Raw genomic sequence first — 19,503 nt, forward strand, 5'->3', positions numbered from 1 at the left:
CTTATAGTGCTACTAAAAGTTATCAGTAATAAAACCCTGTTCAAAACATATTTGAAGCCATATGATTCTTGCAATTGAATTCCAAACTATTATTGCACATCGCATCAAAATATTAAATCTCATAATATCAAATATTTCAATATATTTCGGCCATAAATCCTTTTTATACGACGTCATCAAGCGTAATGGCTGCGCTGACATATGTCACGTGACGTCTTTCCGGCCAAGATGGCGGCCGCCTGCGCGCGCTGACGGGCAGTCCGCATGCGCGCCTACCCTCAGAACACAATCGATAGTGCAGTACAGAAAACAGCCTGTTTGGTTCGACTTATTTTTGCGGTCCGACGGGAAATATACGCAGATTGTGGTTTTTGGGATACTAAGTAGCCAAGGTGTCGGTAGCAAGTAGCGTTCTGCCTGGGGCTATCACGATGAAGATACTGGCTCCGCACGATGGACCTGACATCGCTCCCGTCGACTCTGGTGAGTATATTTTGATAGAAACCCATTAAGTACATACAAAATATTCTTGTGATCAATAGAATGGAATGGAAAAGACATTTATTCCAATAAATAATTGTTGGAATACGTAAAACACGTTAGATTGGTTTTGAATTAGTGTTTTGTACAAAATATGATATTATGACGCAGAAGTTTTGTGTGTACCCGAAAATTATGATCAAACACGACACATTGCCTTCATACATGAAATGTATGAGTACATTCAGTAGCAATTTAGCACTGGTTTATTATAAGACTATTGATTTTGTTCTAAAATTAAAACATTCGTTAAGAACGTCCTTTCATGTTATAACAAATTAATATTATGTCGATACGCAGTACGTACTTAGAGTAATGGAATTTTAATTATACTTTAGTAACTACACCAGCAACTCAACTTTAATTGACATTAATGAAACTGATATAATAAAAGATCTATTGTTGTCCAGTTGCGTAGAGGGTTGAGAATTTTTATTCTTATATAAAAATACTAAAAATATTAGTTAATAGTGTGTAACGAAACGAACCTTTGCCTTTTATAAAAAAAATATTATTTATAAATTTTTATTTGATGCTACTTAAATGACTTTTTACCAAAACCAAGTAGGTAGGTTTTTCTTGACCGGCAGTCATTTAATTTTTGTTGCTCCTTAATATATAATCTTGCTGGCAAATAATATCAAGCTTATGGAAGAAAAGGTTGCTTCTTGTTTGCTTCCAGCAATGGACGAAACGTAATATGATATCATTTTACACTTTCAGACTCTACAATAAAGTGGTATGTCGGATCCGTCGGCGACCATAACGTTTAAAAAATGTATGTACTTCAAAATTGAGTTAAAGAATTCCACCTGAACTAACATACTTACAACATACAGAGCAAGTTAAATAAAAGCATTTAAAAAATTGCGGACAGTCACTCAAAATACTTATATAAAGACTAATAATATATTACTTCTACTAAGATGCGCATTTTCACCCTGCATTATTGCATTTTCACTCTGAAACGACGCAAAAAGTCCCACATTTTTAACAAACATTCACACAACAAACAATTAATGAAATCTAATACCACCTTAAACAAACAGGTCGGTTAATTGGTCGTATATTGAATCAAGCGGAGCTTACTAATGGCATCGTAACTTTACCCAGATTTATATTTAACCTTATTACTGGAGGTCTGATTATTTTGCCGAAACATTCCCTTACTTTGGTGGAAGACCGGTCCATTATGAGGCAGACCGATAGGGCGTGAAGCTGGTCCTGTGGTCCGAAGATCCAGGACACACCGTTATACGGCTGATGGCAAACCGCAGGTGGTTTTAGTGGGTAGGTTTGGCCCTCCTCGTCGGCCAGTCCCACACACCCCCGGGGTGCTTCAAGCTTAACTGAAGCACATCCCCCATCTTGAGGCAAGCATAGATAACATCTATTGTAATAAGTCGTGAGGCATTTAATTACCAGACTACGGTTGCAAAAGGACTGTATAGTGTATAGTATAGTATAGTGTATAGTATAGTGTATAATAATTTGTCGTCCTAACGTAGAGCTCAGTAATTATTAAAAGTTCAGTAAACTATTACACCGATTAAAATGATTTCATAATGGTCGCCTAACTTGCAGCGGGAAACGAAAAAACTTATAAGGGTGAAGCCAAACGAGCGTAATTTGTGAGTTGTGAGTCGCAGAAATTCTGCTGGCAGAAATTTTGCTCATCAGTAATTCTGTTGGACTGCCACACGAGCGTAGTTTTGTGACTTGTGAGTCGCAGAAATTTGTTAGGCTGCCAGACGAGTGCATTTTATTCAGTTGCTGTCCAACGTTTATATACCAGGTGTTTGTGTCGTGCAATGGAACCGTTGAAAATTTTGTGCATTTACGAAGCATATTTAGAAGACACAGAAGAAAAAAAGAAGCTGGGTAACTGGCTGGCCCTCTCTAGCCCATGTGGCACCCGTGTGCAAATATAAACCAGCGTCCCCTAGCAAGCGCGCGGTCAAAATGAAATGGATACAGAGTACAAGTACAGTTAATTGTCCGGCCACTTAAGGGCGAGGAGTTGCATATTTATAACCGCCTCCTTTTTAGCTCGATTCATTCACACATCAAGACAACAAGCAATTGTATATAACAATTTATTACAAACTTATAAATTACAATATATTACAAACATACAATTGTTTGTGATTTCGTTAGCTGCGGTCAAACCTCTACATCGGGCGGACGCATATGAATCGATCCTGCCGGCACAGAATACATATTAGTTGCTGCCGGTATAAGTCAGTACTCAAGATGCGACCCGGTCTCAAGACGCGGTTCGGCTATGTGATTGGTCCCAATTTTGACAGCCAACCAATCACAGAGCCTGAACCGTGTCTTGAGACCGAGATGCATCTTGAGTGCCGACTATTTATACCGGCCCTAAAGCTGTTCAAAAATTGAGGTACTCGTCAGCTAGACATTGTAGACAAAACATATTGTCTTATTCATTTTGTTGTATGAAACTCATTAATCAAAAAGCAAGTAATTACTCAATATCATGATAAGCTGGAGTTGATTTCACCACTTCACATCACCAACGATCACAACGCAATTTGGTGATTACACTTTTGTTTTCGTATAACAAGCGAAATGAAATTAACAAAAATAATCTTTGAGTTGTCCAAAACCTTTGATTGGCTATGTTTTGGTAGCTATAATAATTTTGTGGTAAGTGGGATAAAAAGCATATTAAGTAATAAGTTAATACCTATAACTTTATACAGAGCCTAAACTACCACAACTTTGAACAAAGTTTTTTTTTTTATTAAATAAGGGGGCAAACGAGCAAACGGGTCACCTGATGGTAAGCAACTACCGTCGCCCATGGACACTCGCAACATCAGAAGAGCTGCAGGTGCGTTGCCGGCCTTTTAAGAGGGTATACGCTCTTTTCTTGAAGGTTTGCAGGTCGTATCGGTCCGTTTAAAACTTTTGCGTGAAAAAACCATAAAGTTAATATACCTAGCGGAATAGAGAAACAAAGGCCTGAGCAAGAGAGATGTCACTATCAGTAACACTGCGTGGTAAAAAGAGACGTGTGATACATGACACCAGCACTCTTTTTTTGACGTCCAGTCGGCACGTGCCGCACGTTGACAATTTAATCTCATAGAATTCATGTTCAATCATGAATCATGCTTGTGTAAGTGTATACGTATACACATTTTTCACACAGATGAAAACCAATTTTGGTTTCGTTTGACAGCTTGATATTGTTGCTCTATTCCGCTAGGTATATTAACTTTATGGAAAAAACAAACGTACACACACTTACAAAATTTAATCTTTAATATGTTTGTATTTGAACGATAGGATATTTTATATTAGTATTTTTTCCTGGCCTGCAGTTCCATTGTTGAGCAAAGGCCTCCCCAGGGTCAAATTAGTATTGAGCTGTAAAATTCTCTTTTCTTCGCTCTTTCGGCATCTCTCATACTTGAGCAAACATAATCGCGAATACAATTATACAGAAAACTATAATATTAATACGCGGGCTACACACTAATATTAATGCGAAAGTGTGTCTACCTGTCTGTCTGTTACCTCTTCACGCCCAAACCGCTGAATCGGTATTGAGATACTTTGAGTCCCGGAAAAGGACATAGGATACTTTTTATCCCGGAAAAATGTACGGTTTCCGTGCGATAAACGAGTTTGGTGCAACGGAGTTGCGGGAGTCATCTAGTATGAATATTTTATAATATTAAGGGCATGTTTCACCACTTCCTGATAAATGACGAATAGGCTATCCACCAATTAACTTGACAGATCAAGTATGGAGAATCTGTCGAAAAGGTTGTGAATAGCCTATAAGCTTTGTCCACACTGTGCCTTTTTTTGTTCATCAAGGGCATGCGTTATAGCGCAGTCAACAGCGACGTGAGGCATGCCCGCGACAGAGTAGACAGAATTATAGAGTATGCCGACTTAGAACTGATGTTGAAATTTTTAAATTTGACGTATTATGACGAAAATCGTCGCTAGGGTTGTTAAATTGTTACCTACGAATTTAAAACTATGACATATTCGCTGGATGTGTTCCTCTTTGGTCGTATTGTTGTTTGTGCTTTGGCACATGCGATTAAAATTCTCAGAATCCAATTTTGAAATCTTTATTTTAAATATTTAAAAATAAATTATATCAGCCAGCGCGAGGCACATTCCGTTCATAATCCTAGTGAAACCCGACGAATTTGACAGATATTGAAACATGTCCGTTTCTTTGCAGTCGAACTACTGGTAGTTATGTCTATTGTGCCCGCGACGCTGATACTTTTCTTTCCAACGCGGGTGGATTTTGACGCATTCAATTATTGAATATGCCAAACGAAAGTTGAATAAAAAGATGATGACGAAAATTGAAGATGAAATTGCATAGTGTGGACATAGTTATTCGGCACTTTATCAGAAAGTGGTGAAACAGGCCCTAAGCTATTTATTAAGCAATAAATACATCATACAGACATTGACAGATGGGTTGTTATTGTAAATCATATATACGGTTTAATCCCCTTGACAGATGGATCTGCTCTCACGGAGGTATTCCCAAATTAGTTCACAAGATCGATGGCGGTGCCTAGAGGCTATATTTGTTAGTACTGAGATGTTGGGAGCTCTATACGTAATATATATTACTAGCTGTCCCGGCAAACGTTTCTTTGCCATATAAAACATTTCACCCGTATTATTTTATTGAAGTGACTAAATAAGTATGTCACAATGCAGGCAACGACCATCGCTATCCCGTCGCACAAACAATGGTCGCCGTCAACCTCGAGTTGTAATCATTTACTATTATTTATTCAACAAATGCACTTATCAATATAAAAAGTACCCAGTAGCCGATTCTCAGACCCACTGAATATGCATATAAAATTTGGTTAAAATCAGTATAGCCGTTTCGGAGGAGTACGCGGTGACTAACATTGTGACACGAGAATTTTATATATAAGAATATCTATTAAAATAACTTTTCTACACGAGTGCCGTAGCAAGGAGTAGGCGTAAAACCATTTTAAATAAAACCTTAAAATATACGAGACTCTATGTTAATCCAGATTTTTTTGTGAAATTAACTATTAATATTATCTTATTTAACACGGTTGGCCTAGAATCTCGATAATGTGCGATCTAATCGCCCCGCCTTGACTGCAATTTACTCGTGTAAGACTCTCATAGCTTATATTTTATAGCAATCTATATTTTATTAGGTGTAAACGCGAAAGTATGTCTAATGTCTATGTTTTTTCATTTATATTTTTTTTGCCTATACACGCCTAAGCTCAACTGATTCGGATGAAATTCAGGATGCAGACAATTTGAATCCTATAACAGTATAAAGAATAAAAAAACTTTTTTGTCATTGAGTAACAAATTCATTTTAAATGATAATTTATACATTGTGCAGAACAAATTCCATCCAAGAATTTAAACACTTTGATACTTCCTCTCCTATAATTTTATAACTTATGACATGATGTAAGTACTATCAGAGAAGTTCATTCCTAGGCAGATGGCGGACCTAAGTAATTTGGTCGCGTTAAGTCAAACCCATCAGACCGATCACAGCTAACATTGAATTGACATAAGCCGACCACATGACGTAGGTCCGTCTACTGCCTAGCAATCAATTTCCTCAATGGTACTCGTGTGCGAGCTAATAAGAATAAGGGCGTGCAAAGGTCAAAGGGACAGGGACCTCAACTCGACCTTCAGTACCTAATAAGCCCTGTCAATAAGCCCTTATGAGCCCTGTCATAAAATATGTTTATATATATATTTTTTATAATATTGATACTCTTGTGAATATTCTTCCAACAATAATGAGACACAACAATCTTTTTGAACCAGATATATTTACACAATTAATAAAAACACACAAATTTTCTTTAATAACATAAATATATCACACTTTATACGGGGGGAGAGCCATGCTTTGGCACGAATGGGCCGGCTCGACCGGATAAATACCACGTTCTCACAGAAAACCGGCGTAAAACAGCGCTTGCGCTGTGTTTCGCCGAGTGAGTGACTTTACCGGAGGCCCAATCCCCTACCCTATTCCCTTTCCTACCCTCCCCTATTCCCTTCCCTTCCCTACCCTCCCCTATTACCCTATTCCCTCTTAAAAGGCCGGCAACGCACATGCAGCTCTTCTGATGCTGCGAGTGTCCATGGGCGACGGAAGTTGCTTTCCATCAGGTGACCCGTTTGCTCGTTTGCCCCCTTATTTCATAAAAAAAAAAACTTAAGTGTGATATATTATCAACATTTCTTTTGATTTTTCACTTCAAAAGTATAGTAAATTGTAATAAAAACGTTAGAACCAGGTAGTATCATGTCACTAATCCCATGCTAAGTAATACTTTTAACTATGATTTCTATATCATTTTATGGTTTAATAATTGACGCATAAACAAATCACGAAATAGTCTTAATAGGACTTAAATTCCCAATTACAAAGAGAATAAAATAACTAAACAATAAAACAACACAGTCAGTTATATTTATTCAGTTGTACAAGGACGGAGCCTCGCTCAGGCCAGATTAATATATCTCCAGCTTAGGGTTTATAATTTAATCCGTCTGCCATCTGTTACCTCTCGTAACGAATCTGTAACAACTACATCACAGTATAAATTTTATACAGTAGACTCATTAGTTGAAATCTACGCAGATTGACATACAATATACAAGTGACATAACATTCCTTTAGTGCTTAGTTCAATAATTAAAAAAAATGAGTATTGAAATGTATATTTCAACGTTACCAACCAATTAAAAAATATATCATATGAAAATTATATATTTTTTAATTGGCAGAACTTACACCATGAAGAATATATTTTTTCTATTTTATGATATGAAATACTTGAAAAACTCTTACTTGAAAAATTATACGTAGTTTAGAAAAAGCCAAATTCATAATATCGAGGGTGAAAGGCTTTTAGCGACACTATGTGCGATATTGAGTTATATTATCAAACCCGTTACAGACAGACAAAAAGGTTCACGCGTGTGAGACATAACACTGAATTTCCTATCAAGTTTACTGCAGTCACGCTAATGTGCGTCAGATTCTGGCAATCTAGTAAGATGTTCATCTACTGTATATAACTTATATTGTGACTACGTCTCGTCGCTCAGAAATTTCATAAAGGTCAAAGCGATTTCAAGATTGAAATACATTTTGCATAACAGATTAAGTTTCTATTTCATACGCCAAGAATCAAGATTAATCTTATAATATCTTGTAGGTCAAGTTCTCAAAATTGGTTTTGACAGTAATCTTAGATTTTTATACTATGATAAAAACATTACAGTAGTATTTCGATGATTATAAGACTATGTACGATGTTGTGCTTTGCGCAATTTTTTATGATTTATGTACCATAAATCATATCGTATAGACGTGGGAGAGCCATGCACGAATAGGCCGGCTCGACCGGAGAAATATCGCGGGCTCACAGAAAACCGGCGTGAAACAGCGCTTGCGCTGTGTTTCGCCGTGTCAGTGAGTTTACCGGAGGCCCAATCCCCTACCCTATTCCCTTCCATACCTTTTCCTACCCTCCCCTAACCTCTTACTCTATTCCCTCTTAAAAGGCCGGCAACGCACCTGCAGCTCGTCTGAACCTGCGAGTGTCCATGGGCGACGGAAGTTGCTTTCCATCAGGTGACCCGTTTGCTCGCTTGCCCCCTTATTTCATAAAAAAAACCACACCACTTTAAAACTGTACAAAAACTACATATTTATGATATTTAACTCACAGCATGCTACAAGTAACTATTAAAGTTACTGGCTTAAGCCTGAAAAATAACGTAATTTTTCCATAAAAAATCAACTCTAAACGATTTTTAATATAAGATGATCATGATAAAATGATCAAGATAAGATAAATGTAGCCTTCGCTTATTATTGGAGGTTGTGTAGTAGTTCTACGCTTATCGTAGCGCTACGAGCTACGACGTGCTACGAAACGCTACGGGCTACGAGGTGCTACGCGGTATATAATAAAGCGAGGTAGCGAGTTTATATTCTATATTTTGACTAGCGACCCGCCCCGGCATCGCACGGGTACAAAATAATAATAACTTTATCGGTGCAGAAAATGGAGATTACAACCAATGTTTCTAATAATTAATCACAGTTTACAAAATTACAATCTCGTCACTGGTGGGTGAAGCACTGTTACCCTTGATAGGTTGAAAAACCTGTAGTAAGGGTTAACAGTCCCTTTCCCTATAGATGTTCCAAATTAAAAATTACTGACGTATATTTCCAAATTTAAACAAGACGTTAATATTATATTATATACTAGGGCATGCATATGTGTATATTTGCATTGTGACCGAGGGTTGATAAAAAGTTATGGCATAAGGCATTCCGTTTCATCGTAACTTTTATTTTGTAGGTATTTCCGGACTAGTTTCTTGCATATATTATATGTGGATTCGTACACTGGTACTTTTAGATTAAACTTATTATAAAGATATGGGCCCAAAAAGTAAAAGAACCGTTTTGTAAAAGACGGTCGCGGTTGGGGTATTTGGCATATTTTGTCCTTACGACGCTTCGTAATCGCGATGAAAGTAGTGTTTCGGTGTTGAAGGAGAACTACATGGCGAATGAATAATTGTCGAATATTCAGCACATTACAGTTTTTGTATAATACTGTGGTCGGAAAGAAGATTGGACGAAAAGTTGCAACCTTCAGGATTGCCCTATGAGATATCTCGAGCGGCTTCAATGAACTTTTTGTCACTCCGCCCCAGCAAGAGATACAATAAGAGATTATGGGTAGGCATAGGTCGTAATAGACTTTGCGGACTATTTCTTGGTTTGCAATGTGACGTAGATTTTTGAATATATAGATTAGTTTACGCATACGGCCTATCAGCGTGTTTATATGGATTTTAAAATTGAGGTATTTGTCTAGCGTCACACCTAGATATTTTATAATGGCCGACGGAGGATATTGTAGGGCAGTTACAAAGGGGTTGGAGTGCACCGGGGGAAGTCATGCAGATGTGTGATCTTAAAGATAAGCCAACTGTTGGTTGGGAATTGGGATTTACGGAGAAGGTAATAAAATTAGTTTTCGCAGAATTTAACGTAAGGGTATGGGATTTGAGCCATCTTTCAGCTACTGAAAAGCCATTTTGAGCTTTGCGTTCCAGATCTGTCCATGATTCCGCCACAAAGGTAAGTGCAGTGTCGTCGGCATAACAAATAACTTTTCCAAGAATTTTGAGTTGGCAGAGGTCATTTACATGCATTCTATTGCCGGCACTCAGAGAGATTTAATCACCACTTAACGTTACATAATTATTTAATGAAGATTTTTAAATTACCTCCATATTTTTATGTCAAACTCTACGTTAAGTTACAGTTCAGTAAAAATTGTAGTTCTCTGAGTTATAAAAGATTTAGTAAATTTTATAATTTGAGATTTTGATGTCCACTTACGTTACTAGCACTTATTAGTATGTTAATTTACGTTTCAAACGTAGTACAAAACAATACTAATTCAATAAAGCAATATTCTAAGATTTTGTGATTGAGATATTGTGTGAGATGAATTTCATGTTTATAACCTTTAACCGTAAGCAAAATATCGAGATCAGGGTGATAATCCGGCAAGCGGGGAACAGAATTGAGCTGTGTGCCAGTTTATTGCACAAATATATTATGACAATACAAGATACGTAAAAAGAGTTTAGATAAAGAATAATAAATCGTAAATATTTACTTATTTTACATTGATTACATCTTTTGGAGTTTTACTTTTATTGATAGCACCCATTCTAGTAAAAATGTTGACACAGCGATCAAAGGTCCACTAATATTTGTCTGGCATACTGGAAAAGTCACATAACAGACATTAAGGACAGTACATCTATACTAATATTATAAATAATAATAATAATATCTATGGACGCTTCACACCACGTCAGTCTGGCCCCGTGCTAAGTACCTGACGGACTTGTGTTACGGGTACCAGACAACGGAAATATATTTAATACTTTTATACTATACATATATTTAAGATTTTTATTACTTATACGATACATATATTTTATACACAACCATAACCCAGAAACATTGAAAATGTTTTGTTCCGTCGGCAGGATTCGAACCCGCGACCCCCGGCTTAAGAGGATACACCAGGGGCTAGAGAAATAAATAAAAAGTACTTGTAATATCTATAGCTGTCTCCCTTACCTCAAGCCTATACCGCAGAACGCGATAGAGACAACTGCAGAAAATCCAGAAAATCAACGATTCGTTGTCCCCTGATTCCTTCTCCAAAACTTAACCGATTTAAGTACTTTTTTCACTAAAGATTAAAGAAAGGCTTGAGCTGTGTTCCTATGTTTTGCTTTTTTTTTTGTATAATCTAGCCAAATCTGTTTTCTGGACGTTTGAACACAGCGGAAAATCTGGCCATTTTTTTGGGTTTTTGAACGTTCATATCTTATTTAATAATTAAATTATGAAAAAAATGAAAACATAGTGACATTGTATTAGTGGCCGTAGATATTCAGGAAAAAATTATAACTCTACTAGCATTATCCAGGGAGGAAACAGGGGACAACGTTTGTATGGAAAAAAGGGCGGTGTGGACTCCTCTTAAGCGCTGCCAACACGCTCAACCACTGAGCTACAGAGGCCGTCAAATACGAAAGTGTCTGTCCGCCTGTCTGTTACCTCTTCACGCCCAAAACACTTGACCGATTTTGCTATAAATTTCAGTCCCGGGAAAGGACAAATGATACTTAAATTAATTTTGGCGCAACGGAGTTGCAGGCGTCATCTAGTTCTAAAATAAATCTCATTCTTTACTTGTAAATATTGTATTTATTATAATAACCGCTTTATTTATATTGTTGAAACAACACGGAGACAGAGTAAGTAATGTAATTATTCTCTCAGTTACGAGGGTCAGCCTACACAAAAACAGCCTTTTTAAAATATATTTAGCCATGTTATTATTGTATCGCATATTTTTTATTATTTTTAAATCATTTTGTATAAAAATATTTTAGGTTTAGGTTGTGTTAATTTAAAAGTTTATTTTGATTTGAACTTATCGTGTAATTCAATTACTTAATTTAAACATAAAACAAAGTAAGTTCAGCCATCGAATTCGTAATTAAAAGTACTTTTAATGTTTGCACTTGAAGTAATTAGTCAATAGTCTAGACCAAGAGACCAAGTTCTAGAGTCTAGACTCTAGACTAGAGTCTAGACTTTAGAACTTGGTCTCTTCAACTTAAATTGCTTATGGAAAGTACTGTACAGAGTTTTTTGTTAGTATATCTCGACAATCTTAGTTTTTCTACGGGACGAAGTAAAAAAACAACGACATGAAAAAACCTCGTCGCAGAAACATGGTCGCTATAATCATATACAACAGTCATTCCCAAAGTGGGCGATAACGCCTTCTTGTGGGTGCTGAAGGTCTAAAGGGGGGTGGTGTGGGACCGAGAAAAAAATGGGGGCGTTGTATAGAGGCTTGAGAGGTAATTTATTTCATCTGGATGCATTTTAAATTGAAACAATGGGGGCGCTAAAACATTAAAATAAGTTTGGGAACCCACAATGTACAAGATTCTTGTCTCATTTTCCTCACGAAAAGTCCAAACAGCGAATCAATTTTTTTAAATGTCGTAATTTTGTATCAATTTCTGTGCCTCGTTATTTTGATAGGTACTTAAACCCATAACAGTAAAAGAAAGTACCTAAAATAATAAACGCTATAGTTAGATGGCAATTATAAATAATAAATATATTGTTAATAGATGACGCCCGCAACCCCGTTGCGCCAAAATTCGTTTGTCGCGCGGGAACCGTACATTTTTCCGGGATTAAAAGTTTCAAATGTCCTTTCCCGGGACTCAAAGTATTTCCATACATAATATCAAAATAGTACAGCGGTTTGGGCTTAAAGAGGTAACAGACAGACAAACTTTCGCATATTTTATTATATTAATATGGATAAGGCAAATTCCAGTATAATATCATAATATTCATTCTCTTTGAATCTATATCTATACCAAAATGTCAAGTAACACGTATTGTAACAATACATAATAATATTGTAATTTCTAAAACATCTGTTTAATTAATATTTTAATTCGATCCAGCTGCCAACCCGCTGTGGATGGATTTATACACGAGAGCGTTTGATATTAATAAATTGAATTTAGCTTTATGTTTTTTTGGGTTTCAGTCGTTTACGTTTTATTGGAAAATGTAATGTAAAAACATATTTTATTTCGTAAATGATAAATGTAATTATTGTGATTAAGAGTCCGGGTGCCATCGCAGTTCTCATACAAACGTAATACCAAGATAATTTCCCATACGAGAATATTTACCATATTTGAGTTATTATTTAGCTTAAGATAGTAATTACCTAGGTTCCTGTACAAAGATTCACTATTTACATACCAAAAAAAATATGAACGATGTAATCGTCCATATTTTTTGGTAAGTAAATATTTTCTCATTTTCTCTTAATGTACAGATTGGAATTATTAAAGGATTTGAGTTTTTTGGAAACGGCTGTGTTTCATGAAATTTTGCTTTTAGTTAGGTTTCATCACTGATTACTGAATAAACAATTCTTGAGTTATGTAGAACGTAGATACGTTTAAACTTTGAAATTCTAGCAAATCGTATTCTTCCCAATTCTGATACACAATTTTTAATTCTTCAATGTTATTTAAAATCTGTGTGCTACCAATAAAAGTCCTAATATCATGTTAAAACATTATAATATAGATAATATAAATATAAACTAGTCATTTACTATTCAGTTTTGGGTATACTTATACCGGCTGCTTCCTCATTTGCATAATCCCCATTTCACTTCACAAACATTATTTACAGGTTTGAGTGAGATTTGCAAATGTACGCCGGTATAAATGAGACATTTTATCTGGCGTCGTAACATCTGTAATTTGGGTGTCTGTGTGTAATTTGACGGTTTATATGTTGACATAAAACCGGGTGAATATGCGAAGGAAACAGGTGTTTCTAATATATTATTATGACGTGTCTGCGTGAATACTTTGCACTGAGTAAAAGGAAGAAACGTGTTCTGTGTTTAAAAGACAGGGAAGGGATTATGAAGGAAACAAGCTGGTTATTTTCTGTATTATGTTACTGACGTAGGTACAAAATTTAAAAAGTACTTAGTAAGAGTATAGAATTTGGAAGAATATATCCGCCTAGATGACGCCCGCAACTCCGTTGCGCCAAAACTCGTTCATTGCGTGGGAACCGTACATTTTCCCGGGATAAAAAGTATCCTATGTCCTTTCCCGTGACTTAAAGATTTTCAGCCAAATCGGTTCAGCGATTTGGGCGTGAAGAGGTAACAGACAGACAGACAGACACACTTTCGCATTTATAATGTTAGTATGGATGGTACTTCCAGGAAGTTGATTCATAGGTAGACCTACGAAGTTTGGTCGCATTATGTCAAACCCAGCCGACAGATCACAATTGACATTGAATTGACATGATCTGACCAAATGTCATGGGTCCGTCAACTGCCTACGAATCAACTTCTCTGAAAATCTCTTCTCGAAAAGTTACATCGAACATAAAATCAATCTTTCTAGTAATTAGTAATTACCGGTGATTTTTCCGACATTCTAATAATAATCAATTTACATTCCAATAATAATTGATTTAGTAAAATCAATTTACGTTCCAAATGGAGGGCCTTCGTAGAAACGTCACAGTCGTGGGCGGGCGGCGGGCGGCGGGCGGCGAGCGGTAATGGAAATTAATTTGTCAGCCTGCAGGCTTTTAACTTAACAAGTCGGCTTGTATTACCCCTGGACGGTTCAAGACGGACTTATACGAGTATTCTTATGGACACTTACTAAGTTCGGTACGCCAAAAATTTGAAGGATAGGATAGGATAGCTTTGTTGGCGTTATATTTCGCATATTATTATCGATAAATATGAAAGCATGTCTGTCTGTCTATTACCTCTTCACGCCGTAACCGCTGAATTGAAGCGAATGCGCAATTCCCGGCGATAAACGAATTTTGGCGAAACTCATCGTATTATTATGAGTAGATAACTAGATAGTAGATAGTAAAAGTTAAGGAAGAGATCATATATTATTATGATAGTACTATCTATTTTCTATATTATGGCTTCGCCTGCGGTTAGTTTTCGTTGGTCTTTACTCCTTACTATACTTATCAGTTGTCACCCTTTATATCGTTAGTAACATAGAATATCATTGCTTTATATACTCTGTTTAATTTTAATCCAACATTTTACAGAGCTACATTTCCTCTTCCATATTTTAAGAAAACCATTTTGCTTTAAATAAAAACGGACTGGATCAAACGAGAAAGGCCGTTTTAAAAATGAATATATCAGTTCTGGTTATTTATAGAAAAGTATTTCAAGCTACAAAGGCAGTATGAAGTCGTCAAAATTATTAAGCACCTGTATCCAATATCCCATTATCATGTCATCTAAATATAGAGAGCACGCTTCGACAACGTGACACCCAGTTTGCAACGTGCAGTTATGTATTGAGTGCAGAGTGCGGACCTATGTTATTTGTTATGGTGTAGGAAATGGGATGAAAAGTTTACATGTAGTTTAGAGAGAGTTCGTAGAGACCCCAATCGCAGCGTGAACACGCTATTCAATAATATAAATAATTTTGTATGTTGCATTAAGTTGAAAAAATCTTTTGATAGATACATTGCATAGTTAGTAATCAGATACTTAATAAGTAAAGGTGCAAGGCGAATAATATATCTGAAAAAATATCATAGTGATTTGACTAAAACTCTACTAAAAAAATTGAAAAGCTTATACAAGAGTTCTTCGCTGCTAACTTTATTTCTATAAAAATATATTTTACAACTTTTTTTCGTTATAAGTAATAACTAAAATAAAATACCAAGCTCACTATTTAATGCGTACCCAAAAATTGGAAAATTCATGACATATAATATTCAGTTTTATATTAAGTAGGTACCTATAATCAATTTCTTGAACAATATCTGCGTATTATGTACGTAAATCACCACCCTATTACACGAATGTGCTTCGTCTATACTAGGGTCCAGGGTCGTATAATTGCAGCGATTACCATCGACAACATCATAAAGATCAATATTGTACTCTCATAAGATTGGGTGCGTATTATGAGCTCTTGGGCGCATTATTAAGGAATAAGATGTTAGCTGCTATGGAGTGTGATAGTGCCAAATAAGAATTTGGGAGTCTTTTTATTATGTATACTATCAGAGATGTTAATTCCTAGGCAGATGGGGGACCTACGTAGTTTAGTCGCGTTACGTCAAACCCAACCGACCGATTCGAACCGTTTGATCCGACCAAATGACGTTGGTGAACTGCCTAGGAATCAATTTCCTCGATGGTATATTTCATGATGGTCAAATTGAAGCGATTAAGACGACGGTGTTGCGGGGTTCACGATCTACATAGTCTATAGCGCTGCTTAGTGCTTATATTACCAATTATGCGATGCCCGCAACTCCGTTGCGCCAAAATTCGTTTATCGCACGGAAACCGTTCATTTTTTCCGGAATTAAAAGTATCCTATACGTCCTTTCCCGGGACTCAAAGTATATATCCATACCAAAGGGGTACGAACCTTTGTGGCATAGGCCATAATCTTGATTTTTTTTTCAAAATTTCCGAGCACGATAAAAGTGCTCGGTCCTCTGCACTTAAATATTACAAGGCCATGCTTATTAAATTTTACGATATCATTATATTATATTTATTTGGATAGAGTACACTTATACAAACAAAAAATGTTAAATAACATGGTATCCGAAAGTGTCACGTTTCCAAGATATTTGGAAGTAAAGATCGCCATATTGTGTCCTTTGTACTCATATGGCTATCTTTACTTCTAAATATATTCTATCCAAATATACCACTTTTATCGTGCTCGGAAATTTTGAAAAAAAATCAAAATGGCCGGCGGCTAGATATGCCAGGCTCCATACAAAAATGTTCGAACCCTTTTCGTTTGAATTGGTTCAGCGGTTTGGGCGTGAAGAGGTAACAGACAGACACACACTTTCCCATTTATAATATAAGTCAGGAAAGTATGGATGGATGATCATCGTTGTAATGTGAAGAGTATAGTCTTTATTTGCTAGGTCATAATATCATCTAGATACACCTGTCTCTGAAGTCCGGAACGACGCAATACCAGCAATACCGTACGTCGCTTCGTCCCCACAACCGCAAATAGTTCGTATTTCCCCGAACATTTCCTATTATCCGACGCGGGCATTAGATGCCAGTCAATACATGGCCAGCAAATTGTCAGGGAAATTGAAGCCACACGATTTGTTTTCGAATTACCTGGAAAATTTGATTGAGAGTTTATTGGGGATCGCTTTTTAAATAAAATATAATAGTTGGCTCAAAGATGTTTAATTGAAACTCTAAGTGAAGAATTATTCAAGTAAATTTTAGAGTAAAATCTTGAATAATTCTCCAGTTCAGTAAAATTATATTTACTGGATCCAATAACATCATTATTAAGCCTTCTCTATTGAGATTTAAAATTAAATTTAAACGTAGCAGACAAGAATATTAAATTAGATTAGAATATTTTTTGTCACATGAGAAATAACACTATGGTAGCGCTCTACTTTTTTTTTTTAATGTAATAAGGGGGCAAACGAGCAAACGGGTCACCTGATGGAAAGCAACTTCCGTCGCCCATGGACACTTGCAGCATCAGAAGAGCTGCAGGTGCGTTGCCGGCCTTTTAAAAGGGAATAGGGTAATAGGGGAGGGTAGGGATGGGAAGGGAAGGGAAGGGAATAGGGGAGGGTAGGGAAGGGAATAGGGTAGGGGATTGGGCCTCCGGTAAACTCACTAACTCGGCGAAACACAGCGTAAGCGCTGTTTCACGCCGGTTTTCTGTGAGAACGTGGTATTTCTCCGGTCGAGCCGGCCCATTCGTGCCGAAGCATGGCTCTCCCACGTATATTTTAAACGAATACTTTAATATTGTTTACATATTTTATCACATTTTTGTCAAAACGGTATACGGTGAATCGTACTATCGAAGTGTGCGTCAGCTGAAATCAATCACGTGGGCTTCGGCCTGACCGAACATAACACCTCGCTCGGTCGGCAGATCTTCTTTACCGGCCACCCTTCTTATTCCTGGGCCTCTATCATGAGCTCTTAAATCCATTCACTTTACGTCCTTATACTTACTGTATAAGGACGTAAAGTGAATGGATTTAAGAGCTCATGATAGAGGCCTATCATGGCCAAAGTAAAAACGTGATACCTATCATGGCCAAAGTAAAAACGTGGTCAAACCGTCGAGTTAGGGCGTTTGTGCACTACACGGAATTTTACCATCCGGCGCGGCGCAGCATCTCGATTTCCTACCTTATTTATATGGCAAACGTGAAAGTTATGAACGCCGGACGGTAAAATTCCGTGTAGTGCACAAACGCCCTTATTTGTCTGTAGCGGCCATAACTTGTACGATTATGTTTGTTACATAAGTTCGCGTGCCTCGACAGCTCGACAGGTCTGTAATGAGATTACACGTAACTGAAAATCGTTACTCAATATCCGATTACGTTTAAACGCTTCCGTCATGGATTGGACATTGATATCAATAAATCATGAAGATCAAGGCTTTTGATAACAATATCAAGTCATGGGTTATGTCACTATGCATTATTCTTTGAGTGCAATTTTTTGTCCCAACTCCCATGACAGTAGGACTGCCTCTTACAAACTTGTTACATGTTATAAAATACTAGCTGTTGCCCGCGACTTCGTCCGCGTGGACTTCAGTTTATAGCGCTCGATGTCAACAAAATTGGTGTCAAAAGCTTTTATAAAAAAAACCCTGGTACCCCTTAAATCAAAACAGCTGTGCAGTGTGCACATAATATTTCATTTTTTAAAATTAAACTTTATATTTTATGCCAAATTTTAAAGCTTATTTAGCCCCCCAATTACATAACTTTACCCATAAACTATTTATCATTGATAGGTTTAAGGTTACGTCACTGTATATAATATAAAGTACTGACTTATTAAATAACGTGTAAAAAAGAAATAACAATCGAAAAAAATTGAAACTCGAATGTATAATGATACCCCTCTTATAGAAAGATGTTGGGCAAGCGTTAGCGCGATGTAAGAGACGCACGGCGCCATCTAGTATGATTTTTTGGAACTAACTTAATTTGAACAAATTTTCGTATTTTCACCCCCTTACAACCCTTTTTTCCAATAAAAAAGTAGCCTATGTCCTTTCTCAGGCTTTAGACTATCTGTATACAAAATTTCATTACAATCGGTTCGGTAGTTTTGGCGTGAAAGCGAGACAGACAGACAGACAGACAGACAGACAGACAGAGATACTTTCGCATTTATAATATTAAGTATAGATTTCGATGTTTAAATATTTTAGGCGTCGTGTCCTAGTGTACACGCAAATTTTAAGGACTAAAGTGATTTTGTAGGGACAGAAAAGGCGAAAATTGAACAATATATTATTTGTCAAAAGCATGTTGCACTGTTACCGCAAGATAAAATATTATTATCGCCCTGAGGTATAACGACAACTTTGTCCACATTGTTCTTTAGTGAGTGTGGCAAAGCGCGCGCCTACCCGGCAAGTGCGCCATATCCTACTTCTTACTTCCTACTAATATTATAAAGGCGAAAGTTTGTTTGGATGTAGATATAGATGTATGGATGTGTGGAGTTGTGGATGTATGGATGTTTGTTACTCTTTCACGCAAAAACTACTGAATGGATTTTAATGAAACTTTACAATATCATAGCACATCAGAATAACACATAGGTTACAATTTTAACCGACTTTCAAAATGCGGGAGGTGTTATGTTCGTTTTCTTATGTTCAATGATTACTCCGCCGTTT

At 36.7% G+C, this 19,503-nt stretch overlaps 1 protein-coding gene across 1 annotated transcript in view; it reads left to right on the plus strand.

Moving 5' to 3' along the window:
- Nucleotides 1–264: 264 nt before the first annotated feature.
- Nucleotides 265–19,503, plus strand: part of LOC121734058 (synaptotagmin-4) — a 50,879-nt gene continuing 31,640 nt past the window's right edge. Inside the window, exon 1 of the mRNA XM_042124466.1 lies at nt 265–483. Coding sequence (XP_041980400.1) covers nt 432–483 — 52 coding nt within the window. The 5' untranslated portion in view covers nt 265–431. The remainder of the gene's footprint in view (nt 484–19,503) is intronic.

Source organism: Aricia agestis, chromosome 15 (genome assembly GCF_905147365.1).
Source record: "Aricia agestis chromosome 15, ilAriAges1.1, whole genome shotgun sequence".
Lineage (NCBI taxonomy): Eukaryota > Metazoa > Arthropoda > Insecta > Lepidoptera > Lycaenidae > Aricia > Aricia agestis.